Source organism: Capricornis sumatraensis, chromosome 19 (assembly GCF_032405125.1).
Source record: "Capricornis sumatraensis isolate serow.1 chromosome 19, serow.2, whole genome shotgun sequence".
Taxonomy (NCBI): domain Eukaryota; kingdom Metazoa; phylum Chordata; class Mammalia; order Artiodactyla; family Bovidae; genus Capricornis; species Capricornis sumatraensis.
In genome coordinates, this window is record NC_091087.1 from 66,305,525 (window position 1) to 66,321,223 (window position 15,699).

The 15,699-nt window shown below is 47.8% G+C and overlaps 1 protein-coding gene across 2 annotated transcripts; it reads left to right on the forward strand.

The window, feature by feature from the left end:
• Positions 1–3,028: 3,028 nt before the first annotated feature.
• LOC138094909 (serpin A3-5) lies at positions 3,029–14,062 on the forward strand. 2 transcript variants are annotated; one of them, XM_068990923.1, is made up of 5 exons: positions 3,029–3,174; positions 5,036–5,671; positions 7,511–7,781; positions 9,383–9,533; positions 10,573–14,061. In XM_068990923.1, exons 2-5 carry the CDS (start codon positions 5,053–5,055, stop codon positions 10,765–10,767), a joined length of 1,236 nt encoding a protein of 411 aa, XP_068847024.1. In that variant the 5' UTR covers positions 3,029–3,174; positions 5,036–5,052; the 3' UTR covers positions 10,768–14,061. The 2 variants fall into 2 exon arrangements, with proteins under 2 accessions (XP_068847024.1, XP_068847025.1); XM_068990924.1 differs by having other exon boundaries at positions 3,140–3,170; positions 10,573–14,062.
• The last annotated feature ends 1,637 nt before the right edge of the window (positions 14,063–15,699 follow it).

The window sequence follows — 15,699 nt, forward strand, 5'->3', positions numbered from 1 at the left end:
TATCCAGATCATGAAGATCTTTTTTGTAGAGTTCTTCTGTGTATTCTTGCCACCTCTTCTTAATATCTTCTGCTTCTGTTAGGTCCATACCATTTCTGTCCTTTATCGAGCCCATCTTTGCATGAAATGTTCCCTTGGTATCTCTAATTTTTTTGAAGAGATCTCTAGTCTTTCCCATTCTGTTGTTTTCCTCTATTTCTCTGCATTGATCGCTGAAGAAGGCTTTCTTATCTCTTCTTGCTATTCTTTAGAAATCTACATTCAGATGCTTATATCTTTCCTTTTCCCCTTTGCTTTTTGCTTCTTTTCTTTTCAGAGCTAATTGTAATGCCTCCCCTGACAGCCATTTTGCTTTTTTGCATTTCATTTCAAGGGGATGGTCTTGATCCCTGTCTCCTGTACAATGTCACGAACCTCATTCCATAGTTCATCAGGCACTCTATCTATCAGATCTAGGCCCTTAAATCTATTTCTCACTTCAACTGTATAATCATAAGGGGTTTGATTTAGGTCATACCTGAATGGTCTAGTGGTTTTCCCTACTTCCTTGAATTTCAGTCTGAATTTAGTAATAAGGAGTTCATGATCTGAGCCACAGTCAGCTCCTGGTCTTGTTTTTGTTGACTGGATAGAGCTTCTCCATCTTTGGCTGCAAAGAATAGAATCAATCTGATTTTGGTGTTGACCATCTGGTGATGTCCATGTGTAGAGTCTTCTCTTGTGTTGTTGGAAGAGGGTGTTTGCTATGACCAGTGCATTTTCTAGGCAAAACTCTATTATTCTTTGCCCTGCTTCATTCTGCATTCCAAGGCTAAATTTGCCTGTTATTCCAGGTGTTTCTTGACTTCCTACTTTTGCATTCCAATCCCCTATAATGAAAAGGACATCTTTTTTGGGTGTTAGTTCTAAAAGGTCTTATAGGTCTTCACAAAACCGTTCAACTTCAGCTTCTTCAGCGTTACTGGTTGGGGCATAGACTTGGATAACTGTGATATTGAACGGTTTGCCTTGGAGACGAACAGAGATCACTCTGTCGTTTTTTGAGATTGCATCCAAGTACTGCATTTCAGACTCTTTTGTTGACCATGATGGCTACTCCATTTCTTCTGAGGGATTCCTGCCCACAGTAGTAGATATAATGGTCATCTGAGTTAAATTCACCCATTCCAGTCCATTTTAGTTTGCTGACTCCTAGAATGTCGACGTTCACTCTTGCCATCTCTTGTTTGACCACTTCCAATTTGCCTTGATTCGTGGACCTGACATTTCAGGTTCGCAACCCCACGCCCGAGGCCAGGGGCGGCGGCCGGGAGGAGCAACCCCACGTCCAAGGAGTGGTGGCTGCATGGGCGCAGGAGAGCCTACAGGAGCCATCCCACGTTGAAGGTCTGGAAGGGCGGCAGTGAGGAGATACCCCTCGTCCAAGGTAAGGAGCAGTGGCCGTGCTTTGCTGGAGCAGCGGTGAAGAGATACCCCACGCCCAAGGTAAGAGAAACCCAAGTAAGATGGTAGATGTTGCAAGAGTACAGACACACTGAAACCATACTGACAGAAAACTAGTCAATCCAATCATACTAGGGCCACAGCCTTGTCTAACTCAATGAAACTAAGCCATGCCCGTGGAGCAACCCAGGGTGGGCAGGTCCTGGTGGAGAGGTCTGACAGAATATGGTCCACTGGAGAAGGGAATGGCAAACCACTTCAGTATTCTTGCCTTAAGAACCCCATGAACAGTATGAAAAGGCAAAATGATAGGATACTGAAAGAGGAACTCCTCAGGTCAGTAGGTGCCCAACATGCTACTGGAGATCGGTGGAGAAATAACTCTAGAAAGAATGAAGGGATGGAGCCAAAGCAGAAACAATACCCAGCTGTGGATGTGACTGGTGATAGAAGCAAGGTCCGATGCTGTAAAGAGCAATATTGCATAGGATTGACACTTACCTCATTCCAAAGCCATACCCTCAACTCTAAGCTATCACTGTGCTCCTTCCTTCGCAGGCATGTCCAACTCTTTGCAACTTCTTTGGACCTTAGCCTGCTGTGCTCCTTTGTTCATGAGATTTTTCAGGCGAGAATGCTGGAGCGGGTTGCCATTTCCTGCTCCAGGGATCCTTCCTGACCCAGGGGTTGAACCTGGGTGCCCTGTATTACTGGCAGATTCTTTTCCTGCTGAATCATTGGGGAAGCCCAACATCATTAAGTCAGCTGGTTGCAAACTGTGGTTGGTAGAGCCCAGTGGCCCCCAGAAGCCTGGCAGGGATTGTCATGGCTGGAGGGATGTGACTATGATGGATGAAAGGACAGGTTTTTCCCGTGAGCACAGAAAATACCTGAAATTATCTCATTGCGACAGCAAAGGAGACCGCAAGGTCAAGAAGGGAGGACAATCAGCTCTTAGGGTGAACCAATAGTGAAGGACAGCAGGATGATGTCTAAGTCACTGCAGGTCCCCCAAACAGATGGTGCTGGAGACCAGAGGCCCCAGACACTTGTACTCCTGACACCCTTTGGGGACCTCGGGCTCACACCGCTTCTGTGGGAGTTGGGGAGGAGTGCTTCAACTTACAAATCAAGCTGTAAACAAATAATGTATTGCACACTCACACACACACACTTCAAAGAAAAGTGATTAATAAAGAAACACAGCACAATGTTAACTTGGATTTCGCTGGGCGCTAGCATTCCGGGAAATATTTCACAAGCCCGTCTCTACATTTTTGGAGTTTCTCCATGATCCTTAAAGAGGATATCAGACCAGGAAAAAACACTTATAAAACAGAGTCAATAGCTCTTTTAAAAAAACAATAATTTGGAGTAGTTTTCAATGATTCATTTGGTGTTTTCTGAGTTGTCACATCTTCCTCAGTGAGTATTTCATAAACAGAAGAGAACTTTAACATGAGAAAGATTTTTATGTGTGTTTATTTACTGGCTATTTTTAAAGGGGAAAAACATGTATTTCGGTAACTAGATTGTTTGCATAGACCTAACGAATCCTGTTACCAGAAATGTTCATCTGCCCATTTCCGGGATGAGGTCTTGTTCCCTCCTACATTTCGCAAGCCAGAGAAGAGGTTTTGCAGGATAAATAGACAAACGCAGTCATGAAACACCTGCGTCCAAGCAGACGGTGACTTTGGATCCATTCCCACATCCCGCTCTTCCAGGCAGGTAATCCGTGATGCTCCCACACTGGGAGCCAAGGGACCCCTTTCCCACAGTGGTTCTGGCCTCAGTCAGGGGTTGGTAGAACCTGAGGCAGGAGGGAGGCGGGAGGATGTGTGTCTGATGCTGGGAGGGTTCTGAGTCCTCTGAAGACCAGTCCTCTCTCTGGGTCTCTGTTTTCATCCTACAAAGGGAGGGATGTGCCACCAGGGCTTCTGGGGGCATTTCTGCCTTTGAGTATTTGGGGTTGAGATTCGAGCCAGCTGTGCCCCATCCAGCTGTGCATCCAGCGTCAGGTCAGAGGTCCTCCGAGGGCCCTGAGCTGCATCTCCTTGCCTGGCACAGGGCGCTGCCCTCAGAGAGCCCTGGGGACAGAATTAGTGCCCCAGGTCTCTCTGGGCAAAGGGGTCTCCAGGGGCGATTCCTGCACTTCACTGTCCCTCCAGGCCCCCGGCCAAGCTGCCAGGTGTGTCTATTCAGCATTGAAAAGACAGGCTTCTCAGAAGCAGAGGCAACCCTCCAACCAGAACAGATGAAAGAGCACTGTTCTCCAGAAATAAGTTTTGAAAGAAAATGGTTAACTTCTTTGGGAAAAAAAACCATTGTACCACTCCTGAGTACACTAACAGTTTAGGCAATCGATCGCCTCTCTCCCCCAGGCTTATGTGAAGGCCTTTCCTCTGGTCTCTGGACAAAAATCAGCTCAGCTTCCTGCCCTACAGCCCTCCTCCTCTCCCCTCAGTCTCCTCCCATCTCTGCCTCTTGTCTCTCTTGCGTTCCCCCCTCCCACCCCAGTAGCCCTCTCTCTTCTGAGATGAGGGGCAGAGGCTGCAGGGAAATAGCCCTCTTTGCTGAGGTCACAGTTTGACCTCAGTCTCTCCTGAGGCTTCTGGGCAGTAGCTCTGTCCTCTGACCCCAGGGATCACAGTCTGGCTTGTAGAGTCCTAGAGAGGGTGGCCAGTGGAGGGGGTGACACGTCTGGAAGTCCCCTTGGGAGCCCAGCACCTTCTTCTGGTATGTCACCTGAGCCGGTCCACATGTTGGATGGAGGTGGGAACTGAGGATCAGAGAGGTGCAATCACTGCTCGTCACCACACAGCGCTCACAAGAAGCCAAAATGAAATCCTTGACCAGGTCTCTGAGACTGAGCTCACCTGCTTCTCCCCACCAGGAGGCCTTTCCAGGTTTTGATGGAAACACTCTCCACCTGTCCACGTGGCAGGGGCTGAGCAGAACGCTCTGCCCTCCTTGTTGTTTACAGCAGCCCTCCTCAGGGCAGCCAGGCTACAGCACGGCTCCCGCTGCCTGTGGCGGCCTCTCTCCTGAACCCTCACTGTGACCAGGCACCTCGATAGCAGAGCCTCCCTGAGGTCACACCCTTGTCCTCAGAGGTGGTGAGAGGTGCTGTGTCCTCTGATCAGTGCAGGACTCCTTCCTGGGGGGACAGAGAGGGGCCATGGTGGGAAAGGAGCCCTGCTTCCTGGGCCCTCTGATGGAGTCTGTCCTGGGAGAGGGATGCCTTCTCATTGGACGGTACCTCACACCCATCACTAGCTTCCCCGCCCTGGAGCCAGGCACCCCAGGCTCCTCGCCCCCACTCCTCCACTGCTTGCTGTGTGACCTTGGAAAAGCCCCTTCCCCTCTCTGCCCAGTCTCTCCACTGGGGAAAATGGTAACAACCATAGCACTTGATCACAGGGTGAGAGGGAGTCCAGAGCCTGTTCGTGTGTGTTGGGAGCCCAGGAGGGTGCCTACCCCTGGGAGGTCCCAGAGCAGCAGGGCTGAGAGAACAGAGACCAGGGGGGATAGTGGCGGGGGCTGGGACATCATCTGACACGTGGAGACTGAAAGGAGCTTTGCTTTTCAGACAAGAGGGCAGAGAGAATGGCCCCCCTCCTGGCTCTGGGGCTCCTGCTGTCTGGGCTCTGTTCCAGTGTCCACTGCCTCCCGGAGAATGTGGTGGTGAAGGACCAAGACAGAAGGACACGTGTGGATGACCACACATTAGCCTCCAGCAACAGCGACTTCGCCTTCAGCCTCTATAAGCAGCTGGCTTTGAAGAACCCCAATAAGAATGTCATCTTCTCCCCGCTGAGTGTCTCCATAGCCTTGGCCTTCCTGTCTCTGGGGGCCCGTGGCTCCACCCTAACAGAGATCCTGGAAGGTCTCAAGTTCAACCTCACGGAGATCCAGGAGACAGAGATCCACCAGGGCTTCCAGCATCTCCTGCAGGTGCTCAATCGACCCAGCAACCAGCTGCAGCTGAGCGTGGGCAATGCCATGTTTGTGCAGAAGGAGCTGAAGCTGCTGGACAAGTTCATAGAAGATGCCCATATGCTGTACTCCTCCGAGGCCTTCCCGACCAACTTCAGGGATCCTGAAGCTGCCAGGAGTCTAATTAATGACTATGTGAAGAATAAAACCCAGGGGAAAATTGAGGAGTTGTTCAAGTTCCTTTCCCCAAGAACAGTGTTGGTCCTGGTGAACTACATCTACTTTAAAGGTGGGTGCCCTGTTTGTCTCAGAAGGAAACACACGTCTGGTTTTGTGTCTTCAGAGCTATTTCGATTTCAGCTCCGCCAATTCTGTTGCTGGGCATTATAGAGGAAGATGTCATCAGTGAGGACAGCTTGGGCACTAAGACCCTGTCCCTGTCATAGTCTTTGTCTATTTGCGGGTTTTCTAAATCACAGCTGTCATTGCAACACACAAGGGCGGGGGAGCCATTAACCCTTCGTCTGAGCCACAGTGAAGCGAAAGTCACTCAGTTGTGTCTGACTCTGTGACCCCGTGGGCTGTAGCCTATCAGGCTCCTCTGACCATGGAATTCTCTAGGTCCCAATACTGTAGTGGGTCACCATTCCCTTCTCCAGGCGATCTTCCCAACCCAGGGATCGAACCCAGGTCTCACACACTGCAGGCAGATTCTTTACCATCTGAGCCACAGGGGGCCATTTTATTCTCAAACTTGCCTGACTGCCTGGAGAAAGGAGCTTTCCTCTAAGGTCACTCTGGAGTGTCTGGGAACCCCAGCTTATTTCAACACATACAAAGAAGGCCACTGCTCTGCACACTGTGGGCTGTGTGTGACCTGGGCTCCCTCTAAGGGGACTTGGTCTCAGCGGGTGGAGGTGGGGTTGGCGACCTGCTTCACGCTGTGACAGCCTCTGAGCAGCCTGGCCAACTCAAGGAACTTCAGCTGTGCTCCATCATAGCTATGAGGGTAGCATTGGCAAGGCCAACCCCAGAGGGAAGCCTCAGGGAAGGACAATGCCTGGGACAAACTCTTTTCCAGATTCTATCTGGTCCAGGGCCCAGTCCCACCGGTAGAAACCCAACACTGCAAACCTCATCCTGGAAGGTCATAAGGGGGCAGAGTGAAGGCAGAGAGATTTCACACGCAGAGCCAGCAGTGCAAAAGGACACAGAATAAAGACACAAAGAATGATCATTGAGCAAGAGGGTGGTCGGGTGCCTAAGGGGCACCTGCTGGGGGGGACATGTTTGCCCTGAACTGGAAGCTCCTGGCACAGCCCTGGGTAGCCCTCCTGGATCTGTGTTTTCCTCTGTAAATGAAGCCATAGGTTCCCAGTTCCCTGGAGACCTGGTAATGATGTGGGCCGGATCTGCTACGTTTCTTCCTGGACTTCTCTGTGCTCGAATCTCCTGCCACCCTGACCTGTCCCAGGACTCTCTCCTCCCCAGGGGTACCCACCAGCCCAGCTTCCCCTCTCCTCCCGTCTCCAACCGTGGGGACACAGGCAGGGGTGGAAACAAAGCAGGAAGCAGGGTGGGTATATCCTCCATGAAGCCCCAGGGCTCCAATCTCCCCAAGAAGCCCACCCCCGGCACTAAGGTCTCCATCTTCCTTGGGGGACACCCAAGCCCCCTCCTCTGCCTTCCGGGTCCCCGTGTGGCTCCTGCTCCAGCCGGGCTCACAAGGCTGTGGGGACGTGTGTCCTCCCTACAAAGCCAACGACTAACGCCTGGTCACTAACATGTCCCCTTGAAGGACCAGGCGGTCCCGTATCTCCCCAGGCCCAGCCTCATCCCCATCTCTCCCTTGCCCTCCACACTTCTGTCGACTTCTCCTTTAGCACAACTAACCAGCTTTGTTTCATATCCCGCTTCCCAATCCTGACCTGCGGGGTTCACCCCCGTCCCCAAAGGCTTACCCAACTGCCCAGGTGTACGTGCACACCGAGCAGGCCCATCAGAGAGGTACATGATATGGGGGGCCTCTGGCGTGGGGAGGGTCTTCCCTGCTCAAGGACCAGGGCCGAGGAGGGAGAGACTGCCGCTCTTGCACTCACAGACTCTTGACCTGTCCCCCAACCTCCAGCCCAGTGGAAGACCCGCTTTGACCCCAAACACACTGAGCAGGCAGAGTTCCATGTGAGCAAGAACGAGACGGTGGAGGTGCCCATGATGACCCTTGACCTGGAAACCCCTTACTTCCGGGACGAGGAGCTGGGCTGCACGCTGGTGGAGCTCACGTACACCAGCAACGACAGCGCCCTCTTCATCCTCCCCGACAAGGGCAAAATGCAGGACCTGGAAGTCAAGCTGATCCCGGAGACGCTGAGGAGGTGGCGAGAATCACTGCATCCCAGGTGACTCCCTAGGGCCTGGAGCTGTGGGTTCAGCTGCCTTCTCGGCCCTTCCCCCTCTTCCTGGACTCCTGACCCCCAGCAACAGGGCCTCAGGAATGTGCAGGGCAGGGGCAGGGTGGGAGAGCCCATCCCGCGATGACCTTGCCCTTTGCTGCCTGCCTGGCTCAGTGCTTAAATCCTTCTGTAAGATGATGACATCTGAGAGGATGGGAGCTGAAGGCGCGCCTCACACTAAGAAGGGCTGAGTCATGAGGACTCAACATGATGCCCAGCACTCAGGTTCTCCCCACGACTCCTCCTTTTGAAGGTAGAAGTGTTGCAGAAACCAGTATGCAAGAAACCAAGCACCACTCTCAGAGAGTTGGAGAACTCAGGTTTATTACGCCGGTCAGCCCAGAGGAGTTAACACTCTAAGCTCTGAGCCCTGAACAAAGGGGTGACAGAGTTTTTATAGACAGACTGCAGCAGACTATACTGGACAACACTAGCTGTTAATATGCTGGTTTAATCTAAAGGATCTCATGCGGATGGGAAGAGCAGTCAAGATGGGGTGGAGGATGCCTGGCCTTTGCGTGGACAGGCACGATTAAGCAGGTTTGCAGGGGCTGGGCAATTGCAAAAAGCTGAGCAAGGGAGAGTGAGATAAGCTCCAGTTCCTAGTATTCAAAGTCCTCACTTTCTGAGACTACGTGACCTATGTGATCCAGGCTTTGGAAGAAGCAAGCTGAGTTACAGAGGCAGAATGGACAGGAGGTTATGTAAAATTTTAATTTTTCCTCTTCAGAAGGATCGAATAGAATCAGGTGAGGGCCCAGGTGTGATGGGTTCTGAGGACCATATTTGCACTGTCTTTCCATTGTAGTCACTCATTTACTCATTCGCCCAGTCAGCACTGGTTGGATAGGTTAACTGAGAACATACTATGCCTCAGAGACTAACTTAGACCATGTGGTAGGTCAGCAAATAAAACGCTAAATTCTCTGTCCTCATGGCACTCTATAATTGTGGAAGACCGACTGGAAATGAATATAAAGTCTTTGTTAGGTTGAGAGGGGACAAATGGGGAGGTGGGGAGAGTAAAGCGCAGTAAAAGGGTGAAGAAAATCGTATCCAGAGGTAGTTTGTGATCATAAATAGGGCGGCCCTTAGGTGATGTTGCAGTGAGAGACTGGGCCCTCTGGATGTGTTGGGAAAAGCATTTCTGGGCAAGAGAATCACCAGGGCAAAGCCTCTGAGGCAGGAGCGAGCCTGGCGTGGTTGAGGATTAGTGAGGCCAGAGGAGAGCAGAAGGAGTGGGAGGGGAAGCTGGGCGAGGCCAGGGTCCCCCCAGGGGTGGACTCAGGTCACTTGGGGCCTTGCAGACTCCTTAACCTCCCCCTGCCCTGGTGCCTGCCTGGCATGCTAGACTCCTGCAGATTGGAATGGATAAGTAACAAAATAAGGGGATTTAGCCCGAGGGATCTAGAAACTGAGAACAAGAGTCCTTATTCCAGGGAGAAGGGGGTTGGTTAAGAGGAATCCTTGGAAGACAGTGCTGTGAGGTGGGAAAAGGCAAACATCTTTTCAAGCAGGTGTTCAAATGTGTTTTTCTTGTTTTCTAGTCGAATACATGAACTCTACCTGCCAAAATTTTCCATCAAAAGCAACTATGAACTGAATGCCATCCTCTCCCAGCTGGGCATTAAGAAAATATTCACTGACGCTGCTGACCTGTCAGGAGTCACAGGGACCAGGGACCTGGTAGTCTCTCAGGTGAGTCTTTATAGTGTGGACAGCTCATCCTCCTATCAGAGCGTGAAACGTGGAAGCCAGACAGATGGCAGGTCCCCTGGAATTTGTAAAATAATTGCTTTTCCTGCAACTCAGTCTCCCTCCCTGGGACTCCCCAAGCCCAGGAGAGCTGGGTTACAATCACGGTGACATCAGGTCCCACATTCCCTGAATTATAAAGTGACACAGAAGCCTGTCACTGGGAAGGACCTGGAGTGGAAACAGCAGTGGGCCCCATATCAGGCTCCATCTTTCTCTGCCTGTAGAGGGGAATGATCACATTTCTGCAGCCCCCAACTTTTCATCTTTAAAAGGAGCATATAGTTCTTGGTTCCTGTTTGGTGCCTAGCGGAGCAGGTAAGAGGTTATAGGTTCTAACAAAGTCTGTAAAGCAACCGTGATGAAAATACCCTGAGAGCATGCGAGAACACCCAGTGTCCTGGTGCTGTGATCCTAGAGGCAGGGGAGCCAGAGGGAGTGGTGGGATGGGGGGTGTCTGGGCAGCCCTGCAGGCTCCCCTGCACCCACCTGCCATAGGACCTGGTAAAGGAGACACAGGCGCTATGGGGCTCCGTGGTCCAGGGCTGGGAAGCCAATCCTAGGCAAGGGAGCTGAGGGCTCAGGGACACGTCAGCTGGGGCAGGAGAGGAGCAGAAAGCAGTGCTCACCCATCTGTTGCTTCAACATGGAGGGACTGTGGACAGTTGCCTGCAAGAAAAATGCCTTGACCTGTTCCCTCCCCATATACTAGGGGAAATTCGGAGGCAGCACAGTCTCTGGGTTAGGAGAGGGAGTACCTGTTCTTTGCCTCTCTGGTGTTGGGCACATCACTCACATTCTTGGCTTTCAGTTTGCACGTCTGTGTATCACAAGTATGCAAACAGTGGGCAGTTTGTTGGGAGGACAGCAGAGTGACAGGCCAGCAGCAGTGGGGTGGATGTCAGCCTCCTTAGAGGCGCTAGGTGACTGCTCACGTCCACCCACCCCATCTCCGGTGGATACTGCTCTGGTGTTCCCGCAGGTGGTCCATGGCGCTGCGCTGGACGTGGACGAGGAGGGCACGGAAGGAGCTGCTGCCACGGGAATCAGCATCGAAAAACTGGCCTTTCAGAGAACCACTGTGCGTTTTGACAGGCCCTTCCTGATTGCCATAGTTCTCAAAGACACCCAGAGCATCATCTTTTTGGGGAAAGTCACCAACCCCAGTCAAGCCTAGAGCTCTGCTCTGAGCTGTGGGTGCCCTCCCTAAGGAGCAGGGTGCCCAGGTCCCTGGGTGCAGCCTGGCCCCTGTGCACCGAGGATCCACCCTGCCTGTCCCCACCTGCTCACCCCTGGGAAGGTGATGATGCTGGGGCTCCATGTGCACAGGGAGTCTGTGTCCTCTGGGTCACCTCTTGCTGTGAGGCTACACACATCATGGGAACTTGGCTTATGACCTTTCAAATGTCATGATGGCTACTTCATTATGGCTAGAGTGATTTTAAATGATAAATCTATTTACTAATATAAATTAATAGAACTTTCCACTTTAATGCAGCATGAACAGAAAAGTTAATATGTGCTCAGCAGATAGAATGTTTGCAAAACATTCACTATGGAGCATTCACTTCATGCTGAGGATGCAGTACGAATTGGGTAACAAAGCACAGTCTCTCCCTCAAGGACTTTTTTGTTTTCATGGAAAAACTCAGACATTACAAAAACAGAGAGGATGATATAACCTCACGTACATATCAGCAGCTTCAGTCATTATCAACATGGGCCCAATATAATTATTCCCTCCCTTTCCTCTTTTGGGTTTGTTTTGTAGCAAATCTTACACATCCTGTTATTTTAACTATAAGAATTTTTAAAAATACTTAAAGTGGCATATCACACTTAAACATAATTCTTTAATATTATTCAATATCAAGTTATTACTCCCCTATGTGGTGCCTAAACTTAAATTTTTTTTTCTGAACTAGGATGCATTGTGGACACAATGTCTACGCATGGCATTCAATTACTTTATCTTTAAGTCTCTCTCTCCGTTCAGTTCAGTTCATTTCAGTTCAGTCGCTCAGTCGTGCCCGACTCTTGGCGACCCCATGAATCGCAGCACGCCAGGCCTCCCTGTCCATCACCAACTCCCAGAGTTCACTCAGACTCGTGTCCATTGGGTCAGTGATGCCATCTAGCTATCCCATCCTTGGTCGTCCCCTTCTTCTCCCTCCCCCAATCCCTCCCAGCATCAGAGTCTTTTCCAATGAGTCAACTCTTGGCATGAGGTGGCCAAAGTACTGGAGTTTCAGCTTCAGCATCACTCCTTCCAAAGAAATCCCAGGGTTGATCTCCTTCAGAATGGACTGGTTGGATCTCCTTGCAGTCCAAGAGACTCTCAAGAGTCTTCTCCAACACCACGGTTCAAAAGCATCAATTCTTCGGTGCTCAGCCTTCTTCACAGTCCAACTCTCACATCCATACATGACCACTGGGAAAACTCTCTCTCCGTAGTGAAGTGAAATTTATATAACAAAATTAGCCACTTTAACACGTAAAATTCAGTGGTGATTAACACATTTACAATGCTGTACAACTATCACTTCTTTTTAGTTTTGACTGCTTTCATCACCCCTAAAGGAAACCCCATATCCATTAAGCTCTCAATGCCCATTACAACCTTTCCCCAGGACCTGGTAACTACTAATAGAAATTTTTGTATCTCTGGATTTAACATCTCAGTATTTTATATAAAGGGAATGATACAATATGTGACCTTTGGTGACTGGCTTCTTTCCCTTAGCATGATACTTTCAAGATTCATCCACACTGCCTGTGTTTCAGCATTTCATTCCTTTTTCATCTGGTGGTAAATAACCTGCCTGCAGTGTGGGAGACCTGAGTTTGATCCCTGGGTGGGGACGGTCTCCTGGAGGAGGAGGGCACTGCAGTATTCTTGCCTGGAGAATCCCATGGACAGAGGGAGATTGGTGGGTTGCAAAGAGTCAGACACAGTGAAGCAAATTATCAGCATGCATGCAAGGTCACTCGACATTTACCTCTGAAGAACCTCCAAACCTATTTCCAGAGCAACTGCACCATTTTACTTCTTCACCAGCGATGTACAAGGGGTCCAATTTCTCCATATTCTTGAAACATGTGCTGTTGATTTTCTATTGTTATTATTATTAATACAGCCTTCTTAGATTTGAGTTAATGTCTTACTGCAATTTTGATTTCTCTGAGGATGGTGAGCATGTGTTCAGTGCTTAGCAGTCCCTTGTGTATCTTTTTTGAAAAAATGTCTATTAAAGTCCTTTTTCCACTTTTTATTGGATTTTTTTGTCTTTTATTATTGAGCTGTAAATATTCCTTAAATATTCTAGATGTATGATTACATGAGTATGTCTAGATGACATACTCATCAGATGTATGATTTGCAAATATTTCCTCTCATTTCATAGGTTTTCTTTTCACTCTCTTGGTAGTTGACTTGTGATGCACAAAATATTTTAAACTTGATGAAGTCCAATTTACCTATTTTTGTTGTTACTGCTCATGCTTTTGGGTGTCAGATCTAAGAATCTATTGTAAATCCAAGATCATAAGAATTTACTTCTATGATGTATTCTAAGAGTGTTATCTGTTTAGCATTTACACCAAGGTCTTTGATCCATTTTCACTTGGTTTATATATGGTGTGAACCATCACCCTGACCCACTCTATTTTTAAAGAAATATATTACAATGTATTTTAATTGACACTTTAGTATCTGTGCCCATTACAATATTTACAGCTTCTTGAAAGCTGGTATCCTGATATTTGTACACCATTGAATTCTCAGCAGGACCACAAGGATTACACATAGTGGGGACTCAATGAACATTTGGTAAATAAATGAGTGAATGAGTGAGTGAGTAAATCACTATAATTTTAGTCACAGAAAGGTATTATTGATATGACTGGCATAGATCTTCTAACTTCCTATTTGTTTTATATTTGATCCATCTGTATTTTGTTTTTTTCTTTTCTCTTGCTGTATTTTTGGATTATTTGAGGAGTTTTCGTGTTTTTGTTTTGCTCAACTGTTGGATTAAAACCTATACTTTTTATTTTGTGCATTTTTTCAGTGTATTGAGAATGTACAATAAATCTTTAACTCATCAATATGTATCTTCTGATAATACTATATCACTTCAAGTAAAGTATAAAACCTTACCTCAGTATTCTTGCTTTTTTCATCCTTTTGTCCCATGTGCAATTGTTCTCTGTAATTTACATGTGTTAAATTCCATAATACATTGCAACTTTTATTTGCTACACAGAGTTAATTGCCCATCAAAGAGTTTCACAATAAGAGAAAAAAAAAAAACACTTTATACTATTTTTGGCACTCTATTCCTCTGTACAAATTTTTATTTGCCTATTTACTTTCTGTCCCAAGAACTTACTGTAACACTTTTTGTAATGCACGTATACTGGTAATGAATTGTCTAAGATTTTGTTTGTTAAAAAAATCAATATTTTGCCTTCAATTAAAAAATGTTTTTGCTGGTTATACAAATGTGATCTTATAAATCAACAATCATTTCTTGTTATTGTCTCTCACAATTTTGGCATTCAATTCTGATTGGGCTCAGTAAGGCTGTTTTCACTCTGGGTGTCTCCTGTGCTTACTCGCGGACCATGGCTGATTGAAGCCATCGAACACTTCCTTACTCACATGCCTGGTGGTTGATGCTGGCTGTGAGCAAAGATCTCAGCTCAACTGTGGTCAGGACACATACATGGGTTACTTCCATGTGGCTCGGCCTTCCTCACACTGCTGTTCTAAACTCAGAAATCACAGGCATCACTTGTCCTCCTCCATAACAGTTGACAGTCATACAGGCCCAGCCAGGAGATGCCAAGATCACATACTTGGGTGAGAAATATTGCTTTGGTTCTCTTTGCAAAATATTTCCTCCCAAGTATTCCTTATATTATCATTTAGATTTATGATGCTTTGCTTTCTTTTTACTCCTTTTTCTTCTCCTTATGTTTCCTACTATGACTAAAATTATATTAATTTCTTTTTTTACTCTCTCTGTGTGTGTATATATACATATGTATATATATATATAGTCTAATTTATTTGTTTAGTATGTCTTTCCTTTTCTCTATGGTCTAAATTGGGTGTTGGGTACAAAGTTAGTTTTCCAGCCTAATAAGATGAGACCATTAAAAATTGTTTTGTTCAGTCTTTAAGTCATGTCCAACTCATTGCGACCCCATGGGCTGCAGCTTGCCAGGCTCCTATGTCCTGCTCTATTTCCTTCAATTTGCTCAAATTCATGTGCCTTGAGTTGGTGATGCCATCCCACTATCTCATCCTCTGCCGCTCACTTCTCCTCCTGCCCTCAATCTTTCCCAGCATCAGGGTCTTTTCCAGTGAGTTGGCTCTTTGCATCAGGTGGCCAAAGTATTTGGAACTTCAGCATCAGTCCTTCCAATGAGCATTCAGGGTTGATTTCCTTTAGCATTGACTGTTTTGATCTCCTTGCTGTCCAAGGAACTCTCAAGAGTCTTCTCTAGCACCACAATTCAAAAGCACCAATTCTTCACAGTTCAGCCTTCTTTATGGTTCAATTGTCACATGTGTACATGACTACTGGAAACACCAAGCTTTGACCATACAGAGCTTTGTGAACAAAGTGATGTCTCTGCTTCTTAATATGCTTTCTAGTTTTGTCATAGCTTTCCTTCCAAGGAGCAAGCATCTTTTAATTTCATGGGTGCACTCATAGCTCAGTTGGAAAAGAATCTGCCTGTAATGCAAGAGACCCGGGTTTGATTCCTGGGTTGGGAAGATCTCCTTGTCAACTACAAATTGGCACTTACCAAGATCATTGCCAACAACTGAACAACAAAGACATTTGCCATCTGCCTCTACGGAGGTTGAACCCCATGCTCCTATAGCTGTTGACTTTCAACAACCCCTGAGGGAGTTCAAGGTGGAGTGAGGCACTCTGTGCTCCAGGGAATCTGGTGGGACAGGTCTTTAGATAGTTGGAGGTTTTTAGGAAGAGATTTTATGATCTCAATCCTTGCATCTCCTCATATCTAGAGAAGCACTAACTCCCTTCAAGTTGACATCAGGCCCTCATGACTAACAAAAACCTTTTGTAAA